This window comes from Coregonus lavaretus, assembly GCF_964263955.1.
Source record: "Coregonus lavaretus genome assembly, chromosome: 3".
NCBI classification, from domain to species: Eukaryota; Metazoa; Chordata; class Actinopteri; order Salmoniformes; family Salmonidae; genus Coregonus; species Coregonus lavaretus.
In genome coordinates, this window is record NC_139990.1 from 47097984 (window position 1) to 47117313 (window position 19330).

Here is a 19330-nt window from a genome sequence, read left to right on the forward strand (position 1 = left end):
TCAATCATTGGGAAAAGTCAACGCCAAATAAATTATTTCAAATACCTCGTGACTTTCAGAAGACTAACGGCCGTCTGCAATTGTGTGTGTGTGTGTGTGTAGGTTAGGGCTGTGGCGGTCATGACATTTTGTTAGCCGGTGATGGTCATGCAAATAACTGTTGGTCTCACGGTAATTTACCGTTAATGAACATAAACATGTTTAGCATCTCCTGGCTTCCACGCCTAGCCTACAAGTCACTGATGCAGACCTTTGGAACATCTACATGTTAATATAGCCTACACCATCACAATAAATCCATTATTTATTTTAGACAGGTCTAAAGAAACATGATATGAAGAAAATGTAGTCTATTTCAGAAGAACAGAATAGCATACTCTGAGTCGTCCTTATGTTAAGCCCTGATCTGGCTATGCCATATGGCTGTGTGCAACACTAGTTAATTTAGCAGACAAGATTTGCTTAGAATTCTGTGGCATTATTTCATAGAATGAAGAATACAATTGAACATAGCTGAATAAAATAGAAAGGATATTTTCTCCAAATGATTTCCAAGTATGTGCGCTCATGCGGCTATTCTGTGTTGAGCGGTTAACAAAGAAACAGGTCCTGCTATATGCTTAATTTAGAGTTATTTATGCGACTTTAGTTGTGATAAACATTAGGCTATATGTTTAGATTTTTTATACATTCTAAGGCTGCATGATGCAACTAATGATTTGGAAAAAAGTTACATGAAAGGCATGAGCTCTGTTCTGTTTCTGCACACACTTCATCAGTCTCATGCACAATTTTACAAGCACTTGATAATATTCTCAGCCATCAGACCATTCTCAATTTAATCTGGTCTTTACATATATAATACATGTGTGGAATTATTTTTGATTTCGAATGGCCCGCTACTTTTTTTTTTTTTACGTAATCCGTAGCCTGCACTCGAATAGCGGAATGGAGGTTACGTGTGGCGTGTCCATAAGGCTAGGGGAAGCTTTCCCTAAAGTAAAGTAAATTGACAAAATTATATAGCCTAAATTAGCCTACTCCTGTCTATACAGAAATACATAAAATCATTCAAAATAGGCTACTAAAGCATGATTTGGCCACAGAGGAACATTAGCTTCTTTAAAAAAAATAAGTTGGAAGGAAAGGCAGCGTGCGCAATTTGGGTAGATTATTGTTGAGTTCCGACTGTCTGAAAAGTAGAGAAGCCAAGCCAGGCATATCGCAATATTCAAAATACAATCGCGGGAAAACATAGATTAGAAAGCAAATTGTTATTGCTGTAAAGAGAAGACAAGGAAAATACAAATCTGTCTTTTAGTTATCAAGATTCTCAACTAAATTGAGCTAACAGTAGTATAGCCCAGCGTTGCCAACTCATTTTCAGGGGAAGTTGCTTGAGGCAGGTCGATTTGTTGCTAAAAGACGTTGTGATGTCATTGCGTGATGACATCGTTACGTAATAATGTAAAACTGCGTCATTACGTAGAATACACAATAACGTTACTCAAATTGACTGGCCATCTTGTTGACATTTGTTAGTTTAGATTTGTTAGTTTATTATCACATATTTTATTTGTAAAAGTAATATTTTTTATATTTTTTATTTCACCTTTATTTAACCAGGTAAACCAGTTGAGAACAAGTTCTCATTTACAACTGCGACCTGGCCAAGATAAAGCAAAGCAGTGCGATAAAAACAACAACACAGAGTTACATATGGGGTAAAACAAAGTCAAAAAAATACAACAGAAATACATATATATACAGTGTGTGCAAATTTAGCAAGTTATGGAGGTAAGGCAATAAAATAGGCTATAGTGCAAAATAATTACAATTAGTATTAACACTGGAATGATATATGTGCAAGAGATGATGTGCAAATAGAGATACTGGGGTACAAATGAGCAACATAAATAACAATATAGGGATGAGGTAGTTGGGCGGGCTAATTTCAGATGGGCTGTGTACAGGTGCAGTGATCGGTAAGGTGCTCTGACAACTGATGCTTAAAGTTAGTGAGGGAGATAAGTGTCTCCAGCTTCAGAGATTTTTACAATTTGTTCCAGTCATTGGCAGCAGAGAACTGGAAGGAATTGCGGCCAAAGGAGGTGTTGGCTTTGGGGATGACCAGTGAGATATACCCGCTGGAGCGCAGACTACGGGTGGGTGTTGCTATGGTGACCAATGAGCTAAGATAAGGCGGGGATTTGCCTAGCAGTGATTTATAGATGGCCTGGAGCCAGTGGGTTTGGCGACGAATATGTAGTGAGGACCAGCCAACAAGAGCGTACAGGTCACAGTGGTGGGTAGTATATGGGGCTTTGGAGACAAAACGGATGGCACTGTGATAGACTACATCCAATATAAACCCAACACATTTTATATGATCAGATATTTTTATTTTTGAACAATTACTTTTTATTTATTTTCTTATTAACTAGTAAACCTACACATTCTGAACAAGTATAGTTTTAAGCAGTGTACTGGTAGTTAGTTAACATGCTACCTAACTGATCAACAATTATAGGTACAAGCTAATAACAAAGTATATATGCTATCTTATTGAACAAGCAACTTAAGTCAAATAATGATGTGTGCGCTAGGCATCTCTCTCCAGGTTGTTGTGCTGCTTGCTAGCCTGCTGCTGTCTGTGCACGAGCTGAGCGCCTGCTGCTGACGTTACTCACAATGCACTTTTGCAGCCAGGCATGTGTGTGACAAAGAAAATCGTTTTTGTGTAATTTAGAGGGAAAATGTGTGCATTTTAGCGTTTGAGTCACTTTTCAAAAGTTGCTAAAAGTTCCATAGAAATTGTTAAAAGTAGCTACATTTGTTGCTAGGTGCTGTTTGAAAAAAAAGTTGCGAGGGTAGTCTGAAAAGTTGCTAAATCTAGCAACAAAATTGCTAAATTGGCATCACTGGTATAGCCTATCTTATTGGCACCAGCGGAGAATATCAGCAATATCCCCGGTGAGTGCGCATTGCGCAGATTCACTATTTATCATTTTTGGGTCCGTGCTACTTAAAAGTTAGCGATTGAAAACAGTGAATGAATTATATTATTAGCCTATGACTATCCAATCTACTCCTCACATTAGGAATAGTAGACTTTCTTACATAAGTCTGCAAATGCGATGATGCATGGAATACTTTATTATAAAGGTGCATTTTTATGGTGGAAATGTGCTACCACAAACTTAAAACTCACGCCCCGCCTATGTATGCCAGGTAAGCTACATCGGTTGTAAAGCGGATTAATGTGCTTAATTTTAATAATTGAGTAATAAACATAGCAGCACAAGAAAGTTGGGATCCTCTTTTAAATAGTGGCCAGTCAAAACTATGTTTTCACATGCGATTGCGCAATGACTGAGGTTATAAGGAGTGATTAGAGAGTGATTAGAGGGACAATAGAGCACTGAGTACCAGGCCATTAGCGACTGGCAGTTAGCAAGTTTGGTAGGCTACTAATGACCATCAACGGCATCAGAGCACAGTTTTAGAGAAGCCTAGTTAACTGAGACTAAACGGCGTGGCGGTAATACGGTCACCGTAACAGCCCTAGTATAGGAACACGTTTGTATATTACATTTACGTCATTAAGCAGACGCTCTTATCCAGAGCGACTTACAGTTAATCTATACATGCGTCCATGTCTGTGTTAACTTACTCTACTATGGTCTCTCGGTCTGCGATGTCCCCCAGCACCATGCGCTGTATGATGCCGTTGTGCTCCTCCTCAGACAGGCTCTTATGGGACACCAGGGGGGTGTTGAACTTGGTGGCTGGGGACGGGTCCACCCCCTGCAGCCAGGCATGGCTCTCGATCTCCTCCAGAGACGCACGGCCCTTCGGGTCCCGCTGCAGCATCCGGCCTACCAGACTAGAGAGGAAAAAGTATTCATTGTTTTTGTCATGATTGACTGAATTTGCTCTTATAGGTTTGCTTTGGTAATGTAAGAGGATGTTTTATCATGCCATTAAAGCTCATTGAATTGCATTGAGAGAGAAACAGAGGCAGAAAAGAGAGGGAACCATGTTAGTCACATTGCAAACGACCACAGCACCCCCTGCCCTATGTAGGGCTGGCACAATTACCATATAACCAAACGTTATGAAGACAGTCATGGGATACACTGAGTGTACAAAACATTAAGAACGCCTTCCTAATATTGAGTACTACTGCCATACCCTGTTCCAACAGCACTTAAATATTTTGTCTTGCCCATTCATCCTCTGAATGACACACATACACAGTCCATGTCTCAAGGCTTAAAAATCCTCCTTTAACTCGTCTCCTCCCGTTCATCTACACTGATTGAAGTGGATTTAACAAGTGACGTCAATAAGGGATCATAGCTTTCACCTGGATTCACCTGGTCAGTCTGTCATGGAAAGAGCAGGTGTTCTTAATGTCAAAGTGGAATTATGTTTTTAGAAATGTTATACACATTTCAAAACAGACTCAACCACAAATACCAGGGAGGTTTTCCAATGCCTCCCAAAGAAGGGCACCTATTGGTAGATGTTTATATATATTTTTTAAACAGACATTGAATATCCCTTGATCATGGTGAAGTTATTAATTACACTTTGGATGGTGTATCAATACACTCAGTCACTACAAAGATACAGGTGTCCTTCCTAACTCAGTTGCCGGAAAGGAAGGAAACCGGCCAGGGATTTCACCATGAGGCTAATGGTGACTTTAAAACAGTTAGAGTTTAATGGCTGTGATAGGAGAAAACTGAGGATGGATCAACAACATAGTATTTACTCCACAATACTATCCTAATTGACAGAGTGAAAAGAAAGAAGCCTGTACAGAATACAAATATTTGAAAACATGCATCCTGTTGTTTGCAAAAAGGCACTAAAGTAAAACTGCAAAAAATGTGGCAAAGAAATTAACTATGTCCTGAATACAAAGTGTTCTGTTTGGGGGCAAATCCAACACAACACTGAGTACCACTCTTCATATTTTAAAACATGTTATGGGTATGCTTGTCATTGGCAAGGACTAGGGAGTTTAAGGATTAAAAATAAATGAAATAGAGCTAAGCACAGGCAAAATCCTAGAGGAAAACCTGGTTCAGTCTGCTTTCTAACAGACACTGGGACACATTCACCTTTCAGCAGGACAAAATAAACATGTATGGCAAGACTTGAAAATGGCTGTTTAGCAATGATCAACAACCAACTTGACAGAGCTTGAAGAATTTAAAAAGAATAAATGTGCCAATATTGTTCCATCAAGGTGTGCAAAGCTCTTAGAAACGTAGTCTTTCTGAGTAACAGTGGTAATCGCTGCCATAGGTGATTCTAACATGTTTTGACTCAGGGGTGTGAATACTTATGTAAATTAGATTTCTGTATTTCATTTTCAATACATTTGCAAAAAGTTCTAAACATGTTGTTTTCACTGTCATTATGGGGAGTTTCATCCATTTTAAATTCAGGCTGTAACAACAAAAATGTGGAAAAGTCAAGGGGTATGAATACTTTCTGAAGGCACTGTATATATTTATTTTTTTACGAACAGCTGACTGAAGACGGGACGGCAGGCCATTCGTGCAGTTGTCAGTTTCTGCGGTAACATGGACTCTTAACAATGTGATGAAACGGTTGCTCCTTGCTGAAACAAGAAACTAGCAAACAAGTCTTTGGTTACCTAGGCAATGCCCCCCACAATGCAGCACATAGAAATAGAATGGATAGAACAGGCTTGGAACCTCTAACCCTAGCAATTTGAGCCATAAACCCATTGGTACACTTGCAATGGCTGCCTGGTATTGTGATGCAATAATTTCCATGGTAATGTGGAATGTTCGTTCAAATGATGTGGCTCATGCAATGGAATGTATTTTGTGTAATGTCAGTTGAGTTGACTCAACAAATCATAGCACGTGGATGGGTACACATCCTGCTTGGCTCCTATGGGTGCACACGCAATGGCCGCCAGTCCACCCATTATGCCATCATTGACTTGAATGGGGACGCCCGTTCTATTCATTCTACTTATATGGCAGCACATGCAGTCAGGAGAGAAGTAGAGGAGAAATGTGAAAAAAGATTTGTATATAAATTATTATTTTTACAGAATGCTATTGGAAAGGTTATTATGGAGACCACGGTCATTTGGCTGGCCAATTACCATCATCCAAAATTCCATGACCGTCACATCCCTCCCTCTCTACAGGCAGGTAGCCATGCTGTTCATTACATCACTTTACTGTCCTATACTGTGACTCTGGCTCAGGGATCCATCCAGGACACCATTTATTACTGCTCATCTCAGCCAACTAGGCGATTTACCCTGAGCTCCCATCCATTTAGACATCCATCTATAAGATATTAACACACAGCAACAACTCTCCATTCCCTCTATGCTGGAAAGCATCCGCTGCTGTACAGTACATTTCAGTTTGCTAACAGTCAAAGTGACAGTTACATTTTCTTAAAGCGGCAATCCGCAGATGAAACAATAAAGCATTTTCCACACCCCTGTTTCGGTAAAAAGCTGAGGGATGGGGCTGGAAAAATGTAACCACAAATTCATAGAGAGCGCTATGGATGCAAGGACTAACCATGATATCAAAATTATAGTTTTAAGCATGGTTTGAGGTTATATAGTGTTTGCTTACATTTACATTGTTTGCAAACATTGGAGTAAAACAAGCTTATATTTTCGGTTCTGATGGGGTACGACAGTTGAACTATGCTCATGAAGCATTTACGAGTTATATTCTTCAAGAAGCAATGGGTACATATCATTAATTTATAAGTATGTAGCAAATGCAGATTTCCCCTTTAAGCACATAGGATGGTGGATGAGGTGAGCCTCACCTTAACGATGTAAAGCTTTGAGGGTCTGGAAAATGTACGGTACGGCTCAGTCATGTTATATACAGTGCTTGAAGAGAGGCTTCACGGCCAACAGAAACACATTGAAAAGGCATCAGCTTAGAGAGAGAAAGCGACACTGGCAAATTGGAGTTGGTCATACAGCGCTCAGTGGCTTACATTTGATGTGCAAATAAAATGTGTGAAAACAGAGATTGCAATTTAATACGATTATGAAGGTTATAATAAAACTGGGCGAAGAGACTAAATTAATACTGTAAAACCTATCTGCATTAAAAGTCCCAATGAGGTCTGGATATATGCATCTAGGCCTATCTCCTGTTTTCTGGTTTCATAAAATTACAGAGACAAGAAAGATGTCATCCAGATATTAGGCTTTTAACCTAACTAAACAACACCACTACATGTTTAAACCTAATGACACAACACCACTACTACATGTTTAAACCTAATGACACAACACCACAACTACATGTTTAAACCTAATGACAACACCACTACTACATGTTTAAACCTAATGACACAACACCACAACTACATGTTTAACCTAATGACAACACCACTACTACATGTTTAAACCTAATGACACAACACCACAACTACATGTTTAACCTAATGACAACACCACAACTACATGTTTAACCTAATGACAACACCACTCCTACATGTTTAACCTAATGACAACACCACTCCTACATGTTTAACCTAATGACAACACCACTACTACACGTTTAAACCTAATGACAACACCACTACTACATGTTTAAACCTAATGACACAACACCACTACTACATGTTTAAACCTAATGACAACACCACTACTACATGTTTAAACCTAATGACACAACACCACAACTACATGTTTAAACCTAATGACACAACACCACAACTACATGTTTAACCTAATGAGTAGGACTGGGAGATATGGCCTAAAAATCTTCGGTTTTTTCAAACTTATGGGCGATTCACGATGTAAATCTAGATTTGTCAAATGTTCTCTAAATAAGCTTTATTGTACAATTAAAAAGGTCAAATACACTGCATTTCAGACAGTCAGCAAAAATCGAATGAATTCAGGGCTTGTGAAATTATACCTAGGCTAAATATAAGCCTTCCACAGTTCCACAACCATAAGACCCACTAATAATGTATTTATTTCATACAAATAGTTTAACCTGCTTTTTGCAATAATCACTGATCTGGCTTTATTTGAAAATGACCTTTTTGTTAGAACATTTAACCAGAACCATGCATAATGCACGTTCACTAATAATGACTAACTTTTTGTAGCAGGCATTATAGAAAATTAACACTGTTTCATAAACAATCTCTCAAGCACAAGCCCACGTACTACTATCTTTATAGTTCAAGTTTAGCCAACTTGGATCTATTTGCTCACTAACAAGGCAGAACAGTTGAATTGTTATGAACACACCCTTCTGTCAGTCATGCTAGCCTGTCCACTTTGTTAATATGTTGAAATCAAGTGGCCTACCTTATATAATTGTTTTATGCTTATTGCACATTTATAACACACAGACTAGACAGCTAGTATAACAGTATTTGGCTAAAATGCTGCTAGCGGTACGTGGTACCCCAATGCCGCGCACGACAAACTGAGTATTAATTTTCCATTATCAATGTTCATTAATACTCCCGTTTTAGTGTCTGCGCTGCGCGCAATTTGAGGAGTTCAGAGAAAAAGTGTATCGTTAGAAAGGTTAACTTCTCCTCTAATACAGTAAAATAATTTCTCAATGTGTTTCGGTGTCCATATGACGGATTCTGTTGGACCAAACCTCAAATGCAAATAGCGAGTTGAAACCGCTTGTCAGAGGAAGAAGTGCTCTCTCATCTTTGTTGTTGTGAGTGACAGTGGGAGGGGCTTGGTGTAGATAAATGGTTAGGCACACAGCCTACAGTCATTACACACAGCACAGAAGGAGCCAAGGAGACAACATGAGAACAAGCGGACATAAACGCTCATAAAAAAAGGCATTTGGAATATGGCGAAAAAACATACTGTACATTCAAATTAATTCGATATATCGCCCAGCCCTACTAATGAGGTAGTGGTCCTCTGTAGCTCAGTTGGTAGAGCATGAATCTTGCAATGCCAGGATAGTGGGTTCGATTCCCGGGGCCACTTATACATAAAAATGCATGACTGTAGGTCGCTTTGGATGAAAGCGTCTGCTAAATGACATATGGACAATGGACAGTGGACAATGACCAAGTAATCAACACAACATCCCGTCTCTGCCCCTTCCTTTCTCTTAGATGGTGGAAAGCCAAAAGACTGTCTGAACGAGACCTAAAACAGCTTAAAAAAAGCAGTTTAAGCTCTAGTTGAAAACATAGTGGTTTAAGATATAGCCTACAGTGAGAGAAAAAAGTATTTGATCCCCTGCTGATTTTGTACGTTTGCCCACTGACAAAGAAATTATCAGTCTATAATTTTAATGGTAGGTTTATTTGAACAGTGAGAGACAACAATACAACAACACAATCCAGAAAAACGCATGTCAAAAATGTTATAAATTGATTTGCATTTTAATGAGGGAAATAAGTATTTGACCCCCTCTCAAATCAGAAAGATTTCTGGCTCCCAGGTGTCTTTTATACTGGTAACGAGCTGAGATTAGGAGCACACTCTTAAAGGGAGTGCTCCTAATCTCATCTTGTTACCTGTAGAAAAGACACCTGTCCACAGAAGCAATCAATCAATCCGATTCCAAACTCTCCACCATGGCCAAGACCAAAGAGCTCTCCAAGGATGTCAGGGACAAGATTGTAGACCTACACAAGGCTGGAATGGGCTACAAGACCATCGCCAAGCAGCTTGGTGAGAAGGTGACAACAGTTGGTGCGATTTTTCGCAAATGGAAGAAACACAAAATAACTGTCAATCTCCTTCGGCCTGGGGCTCCATGCAAGATCTCACCTCGTGGAGTTGCAATGATCATGAGAACGGTGTGGAATCAGCCCAGAACTACACGGGAGGATCTTGTCAATGATCTCAAGGCAGCTGGGACCAAAACCAAAACACACGGCCAAGGCAACAAAGGAGTGGTTCAAGAAGAAGCACATTAAGGACCTGGAGTGGCCTAGCCAGTCTCCAGACCTTAATCCCATAGAAAATCTGTGGAGGGAGCTGAAGGTTCGAGTTGCCAAACGTCAGCCTCGAAACCTTAATTACTTGGAGAAGATCTGCAAAGAGGAGTGGAACAAAATCCCTCCTGAGATGTGTGCAAATCTGGTGGCCAACTACAAGAAATGTCTGACCTCTGCGATTGCCAAGAAGGGTTTTGCCACCAAGTACTAAATCATGTTTTGCAGAGGGGTCAAATACTTATTTCCCTCATTAAAATGCAAAATCAATTTATAACATTTTTGACATGCGTTTTTCTGGATTTTTTTGTTGTTATTCTGTCTCTCACTGTTCAAATAAACCTACCATTAAAATTATAGACTGATCATGTCTTTGTCAGTGGGCAAACGTACAAAATCAGCAGGGGATCAAATACTTTTTTCCCTCACTGTACACAGACTAGCTACAGCCTACACAGACTAGCTACAGCCTACACAGACTAGCTACAGCCTACACAGACTAGCTACAGCCTACACAGACTAGCTACAGCCTACACAGACTAGCTACACTACTACAGCCTACACAGACTAGCTACAGCCTACATAGAGAGAAGCAGACATGGGGGTTCGCTGAGTGTAGTGTACAGTGCTCCTCCTGTGAGCCATGCCATCTTCTGCATGGTCTCTCTCAGCCCAGTCGGTGTGCTGTCTGTCTGTCTGGCCAGGGATTTGTCAGCTCTGGGCTCCCTGTAGACCCGGAGCGGAGCAGTATGCCTATCTAAAGAGTGGCAGGCCAAGCAGACCCCTGATAAGAAGAATCCAACCTGTTTTTTAATAACCGCTGTCCGCTTCCATTTCCCTCTGCCAACCGTGATGCAGACTGCATTACCAACCCACAGAAACGCATGCGCACGGCAAACACGCACACACACGATAGGAGCGCTTCTGACTAGGCCTTAGGCCTATCCATCATAATTCTCTCCGTCAAAAGGTTAAACTTTCTGTACAATATTTATTTGAATATAAGCTTTTCTTCTGTCTCCGAGCATGTTAGAGTCTGATTACCTACATGTATTATTTCACTCCCCATTCCAGCCTCACTCATGTCTCTCTCGGTCTCTACCCATTCCTTCTGGTCTCTACCCATTCCTTCTGGTCTCTACCCATTCCTTCCTCACTCCTCCTGTCTCCCGTCTCTACCCATTCCTTCCTCACTCCTCCTGTCTCCTGTCTCTACCCATTCCTTCCTCACTCCTCCTGTCTCCTGTCTCTACCCATTCCTTCCTCACTCCTCCTGTCTCCCGTCTCTACCCATTCCTTCCTCACTCCTCCTGTCTCCTGTCTCTACCCATTCCTTCCTCACTCCTCCTGTCTCCTGTCTCTACCCATTCCTTCCTCACTCCTCCTGTCTCCTGTCTCTACCCATTCCTTCCTCACTCCTCCTGTCTCCTGTCTCTACCCATTCCTTCCTCACTCCTCCTGTCTCTACCCATTCCTTCCTCACTCCTCCTGTCTCCTGTCTCTACCCATTCCTTCCTCACTCCTCCTGTCTCCTGTCTCTACCCATTCCTTCCTCACTCCTCCTGTCTCCTGTCTCTACCCATTCCTTCCTCACTCCTCCTGTCTCCTGTCTCTACCCATTCCTTCCTCACTCCTCCTGTCTCCTGTCTCTACCATTCCTTCCTCACTCCTCCTGTCTCCTGTCTCTACCCATTCCTTCCTCACTCCTCCTGTCTCCTGTCTCTACCCATTCCTTCCTCACTCCTACTGTCTCCTGTCTCTACCCATTCCTTCCTCACTCCTCCTGTCTCCTGTCTCTACCCATTCCTTCCTCACTCCTCCTGTCTCCTGTCTCTACCCATTCCTTCCTCACTCCTCCTGTCTCCTGTCTCTACCCATTCCTTCCTCACTCCTCCTGTCTCCTGTCTCCTGTCTCTACCCATTCCTTCCTCACTCCTCCTGTCTCCTGTCTCTACCCATTCCTTCCTCACTCCTCCTGTCTCCTGTCTCTACCCATTCCTTCCTCACTCCTCCTGTCTCCTGTCTCTACCCATTCCTTCCTCACTCCTCCTGTCTCCTGTCTCTACCATTCCTTCCTCACTCCTCCTGTCTCCTGTCTCTACCCATTCCTTCCTCACTCCTCCTGTCTCCTGTCTCTACCCACTCCTTCCTCACTCCTCCTGTCTCCTGTCTCTACCATTCCTTCCTCACTCCTCCTGTCTCCTGTCTCTATCCATTCCTTCCTCACTCCTCCTGTCTCCTGTCTCTACCCATTCCTTCCTCACTCCTCCTGTCTCCTGTCTCTACCATTCCTTCCTCACTCCTCCTGTCTCCTGTCTCTACCCATTCCTTCCTCACTCCTCCTGTCTCCTGTCTCTACCCATTCCTTCCTCACTCCTCCTGTCTCTACCATTCCTTCCTCACTCCTCCTGTCTCCTGTCTCTACCCACACCTTCCTCACTCCTCCTGTCTCCTGTCTCTACCATTCCTTCCTCACTCCTCCTGTCTCCTGTCTCTACCCATTCCTTCCTCACTCCTCCTGTCTCCTGTCTCTACCCATTCCTTCCTCACTCCTCCTGTCTCCTGTCTCTACCCACACCTTCCTCACTCCTCCTGTCTCCTGTCTCTACCATTCCTTCCTCACTCCTCCTGTCTCCTGTCTCTACCCATTCCTTCCTCACTCCTCCTGTCTCCTGTCTCTACCCATTCCTTCCTCACTCCTCCTGTCTCCTGTCTCTACCCACACCTTCCTCACTCCTCCTGTCTCCTGTCTCTACCATTCCTTCCTCACTCCTCCTGTCTCCTGTCTCTACCCATTCCTTCCTCACTCCTCCTGTCTCCTGTCTCTACCCATTCCTTCCTCACTCCTCCTGTCTCCTGTCTCTACCCATTCCTTCCTCACTCCTCCTGTCTCCTGTCTCTACCCATTCCTTCCTCACTCCTCCTGTCTCCTGTCTCTACCCATTCCTTCCTCACTCCTCCTGTCTCCTGTCTCTACCCATTCCAGCCTCACTCCTACTGTCTCCTGTCTCTACCCATTCCAGCCTCACTCTTCTCTCAGGGGAAGAAGACAGGAAACTGCTATGGGGATATTTATAGTAACCTCCTAGTCATGCATGCTGTATCTCCTCTCTCCTGGAGAACGGAGGCTTGGCTACCGTACTGTAACAGCAGGCAGGCATGGAGAGAGAGATGGGAGAGAGGGAGGAAGACGTGATAGAGCAAAAGAGAGAGAGAAAGAAGAAAAGAAAGCGGGAAGTAAGAGACCGACCGACACAGACAGAGACAGACAGACAGACAGACCGACAGAAAGACAGACCGACAGAAAGACAGAGCGACCGACCGAGACAGAAAGACAGACCGACCGACACAGACAGAAAGACAGACCGACCGACACAGACAGAAAGACAGACAGACCGACAGAGACAGAAAGACAGAGACAGAAAGACAGAGCGACAGATCGACAGAGACACAGAGAGAGAGAGAGAGAGAGAGAGAGAGAGAGAGACACACAGAGAGAGAGGATGTTTGGGAGTAATGTGCTGGCATGTCATTTTATTAATTGCACACTCCTCTGCATATGAAGAGATATTTTATAGCCTATATAAATGTGACATCACGCGCAGCAAAGGCCAGGCCTAGTCTATTTAATAAAATGATAACGTTGCCATAGAAAAGAGAAGCAGCACTTTACTCCATATTTCTAGAAAATGTTAATGATTTCAGCTCCCCAGAAGACCTGCCAGAGACAGGTCTACTACTTTACTGTAGGCCTGTAGTAGTAGGAAGGTACAACAGCAATCAACGTATCACTCCACTGAGTAATAGGAGTTGACGAGGATAGCAATCAAAGACTGAGTGAAATCGATTCCAGACAAACAGACAATGCACATGATCAATTATCAAAACAACTGAAAAGTACACAGTGTTCCATCCTATGTGATTGGCTCAATATGAACAGCATTTCCACGCGATTGGCTTAATATGAAGAGCATTCCCACGTCATGCTGAGAAACTCAGCGTTTTAAAATCTAAATCGCCTAAAAAATAGCATATTTATTAAAACCAGGAATGACAAAATCAAACAACTCAAGGGGATAAAATGCAAAAGACCTCCTGAATTATTAATTGTGGCAAGTAAACACATTTTGGCAAAGCAGCGGGAAAAGAATGGAACGGAGACAATGAATATGCTAATGAGGAAGAAGAAAAGCAGTAATCCAGCAGCTTGGCAGTCCAGCCCTCTCCTCTCCCAGGTGGACTCTCTTATCTAGGAGGGAAAACACTACACAAACTAAAAGAACACTACCCAAGGCCCAAATCCTAAACTGAAAGCCTCTTAGTGATCTCTTTCCATCAGGAGAGGAGAGGGGAGTGAGAGTGAAGAGGAGAGAATAGAGTGAGGGAGTAGAGAAGAGAGTGAGGGAAGAGAGAAGAGAGTGATGGAGGAGAGAAGAGAGTGATGGAGGAGAGAAGAGAGTGATGGAGGAGAGAAGAGAGTGATGGAGGAGAGAAGAGTGATGGAGGAGAGAAGAGAGTGATCGAGAAGAGAGGAGAGGAGAGTGAGGGATATGAGTGAGGGAGAAGAGAGTGAGGGAGGAGAGAGGAGCGTGAGGGAGGAGAGAGGAGAGAGGAGAGTGGAGAGTGAGGGAAAAGAGAGGGGCTCAGCCAGTCAGTCCCCTAAAGGAGCTAAAGGCTGTTGCGGTGGTTTCAGTCTCTCTTCCCCAACAACACCTGCTCCCCCTCTGTGATTGAGTCAGGCAGGGTCAACGTGGTGTAGTCATCTCTGCTGTGCTGAGCCGTGAAGCAACCAGTCTCCCCAGTCCAATCTCTTCCATCTCCTCTTGTCCTCCATAGGTGCAACAGCTCACAGAAAGGTCAGACACTTGCCAACGGCTAATTAGCACAATGCTAACAGCATGCCTCACCTCACTGTACAGATCTGTTCATTAAATCAGCCAACGCTGACTAACTTGTGTTGTTGACCTCATTGTCTCAATCTTGACCCTAGAAAGTTAGACTTAGAATTATATTATTATCAAATGCCAACTAAATCTGCTTCAGTCCATTAAAATGAGCTGTGGCTTGTAGTTGTTTTCTCTAGAGACCAAAGTTAAATGCAATATAGGCCTATTCATCATCATCATAAACCCTCTAGTAGGTAGAATAAGGACAACACACATGACTCGGTACTGGTACCCCGTGTATATAGCCAAGTTATCGTTACTCATTATGTATTTATTCATTCCTGGTGGTATTATCTTTCTATCATTTTTCAAATGTTCTCTCTGCATTGTTGGAAACAGCCCATAAGTTCAGCATTTCACTGTTAGTCTACACCTGTTGTTTACGAAGCATGCGACAAATTAAATGGCTAATGTCAGGTTCGGTATGTGTGAATGTGCATAGTGAGAGAGCTGGCCCTGGTTAGATAGATGTCTACTCTCTGACTTCAGATCATTTTTGCCAAGGAATGTATCTCAACACCTATGGACTATTTCAAAGACACTGAATTTCAAACGCATTAGCCAAATTGTGAAAGTTGTAACAAACAATGGTTTGTTAAGATTAACATTTATCTTCTATTGCATCCACATTAGGGCTGGGAATTGCCAGGGACCTCTTGATACAATATAATCATAATACTTAGGTGCGGATACGATATGTATTGCGATACGATATGTATTGCGATTTGATACTGCGTTTTTATTGCGATTTGATGTTCTGGTCCATTAGAAAATTAGTTTTGATCAGACATGGAAATAAAAGTTTTGAAAACATGTTGGCTCACTATTTAAAAAGGTTGGGAAAAAACCTGAGTTTTGGCGCAGGTATAGCAGACCAGCGCTAACTAACGCCACCTAGCGCTAGCTAACACCACCTAGCAAAAAATAAAGTCAAAGTATCTATATAATATCTCCCAAAATAATATTGCAATATGTAACTGTATCGATTTTCCCTCATCACTCCCTCGACACAATGATTTGAGCTTAACAAGACAAATGCCTCCCACTCCTCCCTCCACATCCTCCCCAAGCACATAGAAACAAAGACAAAATGATACACTGTGGTTTCCAATTCAACTGTAATGATAGGTAGCAGAACTCTACAGACACAACATGTGCCATATTCAATTCCATTTGGAGCTTGTGAGTGCTCTTTTTTTCCCCCTCTCTGTTCATTTAATCTGACTGTGAAGATTGAATCAAGAGAGACATTTGTACAATCGAGGAAGGAGGACACTCATATAAACATTTCGTACAGCAGAGCCGGGAGGAAAGGAACAGGATGTTCAAGGAGCCAAAATATCATCATCATCATCATCATCATCAGTCACGCCCTGACAAAACACACATTCTGCTGGGAAACATTGAACCAGGCCTGGTCTTTACAGACTGTCTGTTCTGCTGGGGAACATAGAACCAGGCCTGGTCTTTACAGACTGCGGTCCAGTTCAAACAGAACAGATGGACTCTCCCCTACACTGTTATCGTGTGCATATGACAAATAAACTGCTGCCATACTTCGCTAGAAAGAGAGCAGAATCTGAGTGTAAATGGAGGGCCGTCAGGCCTGTATTCTATGTGGCTGTGCCGTCCTCATTTAGCCCACACAGTAGAAATCACAGTAGATCATTTGTTCAACTGAAAAAGATAGCAGCAGCACATTTCCTGAGTCTAAAAACATTGAGATGGAAATGTAAACAATGACAGTAGCTAGTAGAGACATGACCTTTTATTGGAGTCCCAAACACTGGCTACGTTTATTACCCCCTTCCCTGAATTCAGCTAGAACTCAATCTACAGCGATTAGCATCAACCCCAGGGTCAATCCAAAGCTATGGGAATAGCAACAGAAATATTTATCTGTCAGGACCATCCTGATTCAGGAAGCTCAGAGAAGTGCCTGAAGAAAAGTAAACTGTCAATGATTGGATGTACACAGATCACTCCAGACCACAGAGTGTTGACTGGCGTCCAGACAGACAGACGTTCAGACTTAACACAGAGGAGAGAGAAGAGAGGTGGTAGTCAGAGGTCTGGCTCCTGTTCAGATGTTTACAGCTCATCTGTTACATAACCAAGGCTGAAAGACAGAGCACAAAGCACTGACCCCAGGTCAGCATCTGTTCTGGAGAACACTTGTTAATTAGGATGTGTGTACGTGTGTGTGTGTGTGTGTGTGTGTGTGTGTGTGTGTGTGTGTGCAGGACTCACTCTTTGCAGGCGTTGGAGACGTGGGTGGGTACAGTGTATTTACAGTCCATGATCATGGTGAGGGTCTCGCTGTCGTTGGCCTCCTGGAAGGGGGGCTGTCCACACACCAGCATGAAGAGGATCACACCAAGACTCCAGATATCTGACAGGAGGAAGAGGTGAGAGAGAAGGTGAATGGCTCATTCTGCTACACTATAACCTGTCTGGGTACTGTAGAACCATCTGCAGGCTCACAGCACTGTGTTCTGTCAGCCCTGGGATTCTGCTGGCCTGGGTTAAACACTCAGTCTGGATTTCCCCTGCTGCTACTAACTTGGTGATTCAAAATCAAATGTTTGTGTGTGTGTGTGTGTAGGGGAAATTAACCACGCAGACCCTAAACACCCCAGCTCAACATTCACACCACCATGGTTACAGCACTAGCTAAATAAACCTGAACTAGAGTGCCAGATATGTCCGTCAGCTCTGCTAGACAGCAGTAAATGTAGAGCTGGCGTCCCAAATGACACTGTTCCCTATATAGTGTACTACTGACTAGGGCCCATAGGGACTTCTGAAATCCGCCTGTCATTGCTGATACTGAACTCTGTTAGATAAGTGATGCTGTGATTCAGCCCGACTCAGAATAAGGAATTCATTATTACATGGAGAGTATGTTTATATCTTTAATGCCCAGCTTGACTCAGAACTAGTCAGTCAATCAGATACTTGCAAAAAGCACTTAAAAAAACAGGATTATACAGGAGAATTTCCATGGCTCTTCTGTAATTACAATAATGAGGATTTTAAATAATTCTCATTAAGCCTAGATGCCCTCAAAAACGGAACTAAGTCGCAGCGTATAGCCTAGCCCTCATTGCACAAACAGTGGCAGTTAAAGATAAAATAAAAATAAAAACTGTAGCTAGCCCACAGCACACTTTCAAATCCTCCTAGGGTCAAACAACCGGTCCCTAGGAGGATTTGAAAGTGTGACAGAGTCAGAGTAATTTAATGGAAATGTTAACTAGGTCACAGGATGTAGGAGTGTTACAAAGGTCCATGTGTCACTGAGGAGTGTTGACTGCCCAACAGTAAAAGGTGTCAGAACAGTGAGGAGTGTTGACTGCTCAGCAGTTGAAAAACTAAAGAAAGCCGCAGGAGCTCAGATGCAATAATTTAATATCCTAATAACCAACGTTTCGACAGACAAGCTGTCTTCATCAGGGTATAATGAAAAACACTGCGAGTCACTAGTTTATATAGTGTGAAAGGACACACGCCGGTGTCTGTATTCATGGCCGGGTGTGGCCTAATAGCATTGGTTAATTCACATAAACAGAACATACAAAAAACATGGTAGCATACAATCATAGATACAACTTGGCTACATAGGCCCACAAACATTTACAATGAATAGCAAAATCACAAGAATGGCTTCAGATCAAAGTCTACGTTGAGACCGAAGGGAGCAAGGGTCTTTAAATTAAAGATCCAGGCAGCCTCTCGTTTTAACAATACGTTGTCGAGGTCACCCCCTCTCCTAGGGAGGGTGACATGTTTTACTGCTCAGCAGTAAAATGTGTCAGAACAGTGAGGAGTGTTGACTGCCAAACAGTAAAAATGTGTCAGAGAGACAGTGAGGAGTGTTGACTGCCAAACAGTAAAAGGTGTCAGAGAGACAGTGAGGAGTGTTGACTGCCAAACAGTAAAAGGTGTCAGAGAGACAGTGAGGAGTGTTGACTGCCCAACAGTAAAAGGTATCAGAACAGTGAGGAGTGTTGACTGCCAAACAGTAAAAAGGTGTCAGAGAGACAGTGAGGAGTGTTGACTGCCAAACAGTAAAAAGGTGTCAGAGAGACAGTGAGGAGTGTTGACTGCCAAACAGTAAAAGGTGTCAGAGAGACAGTGAGGAGTGTTGACTGCCCAACAGTAAAAAGGTGTCAGAAAGACAGTGAGGAGTGTTGACTGCCAAACAGTAAAAGGTGTCAGAGAGACAGTGAGGAGTGTTGACTGCCAAACAGTAAAAGGTGTCAGAGAGACAGTGAGGAGTGTTGACTGCCAAACAGTAAAAGGTGTCAGAGAGACAGTGAGGAGTGTTGACTGCCCAACAGTAAAAGGTGTCAGAACAGTGAGGAGTGTTGACTGCCAAACAGTAAAAAGGTGTCAGAGAGACA

The 19330-nt window shown here is 42.7% G+C and overlaps 1 protein-coding gene across 1 annotated transcript in view; it reads right to left on the minus strand.

Moving 5' to 3' along the window:
- The window catches only part of LOC311119458 (SNF-related serine/threonine-protein kinase-like), a 61986-nt gene that overhangs the window by 6929 nt on the left and 35727 nt on the right, over positions 1-19330 (minus strand). Inside the window, exons 3-4 of the mRNA XM_084157746.1 lie at positions 17175-17316; positions 3674-3886 (exon numbers count right to left, since the gene is read on the minus strand). Coding sequence (XP_084013872.1) covers positions 3674-3886; positions 17175-17316 — 355 coding nt within the window. The remainder of the gene's footprint in view (positions 1-3673; positions 3887-17174; positions 17317-19330) is intronic.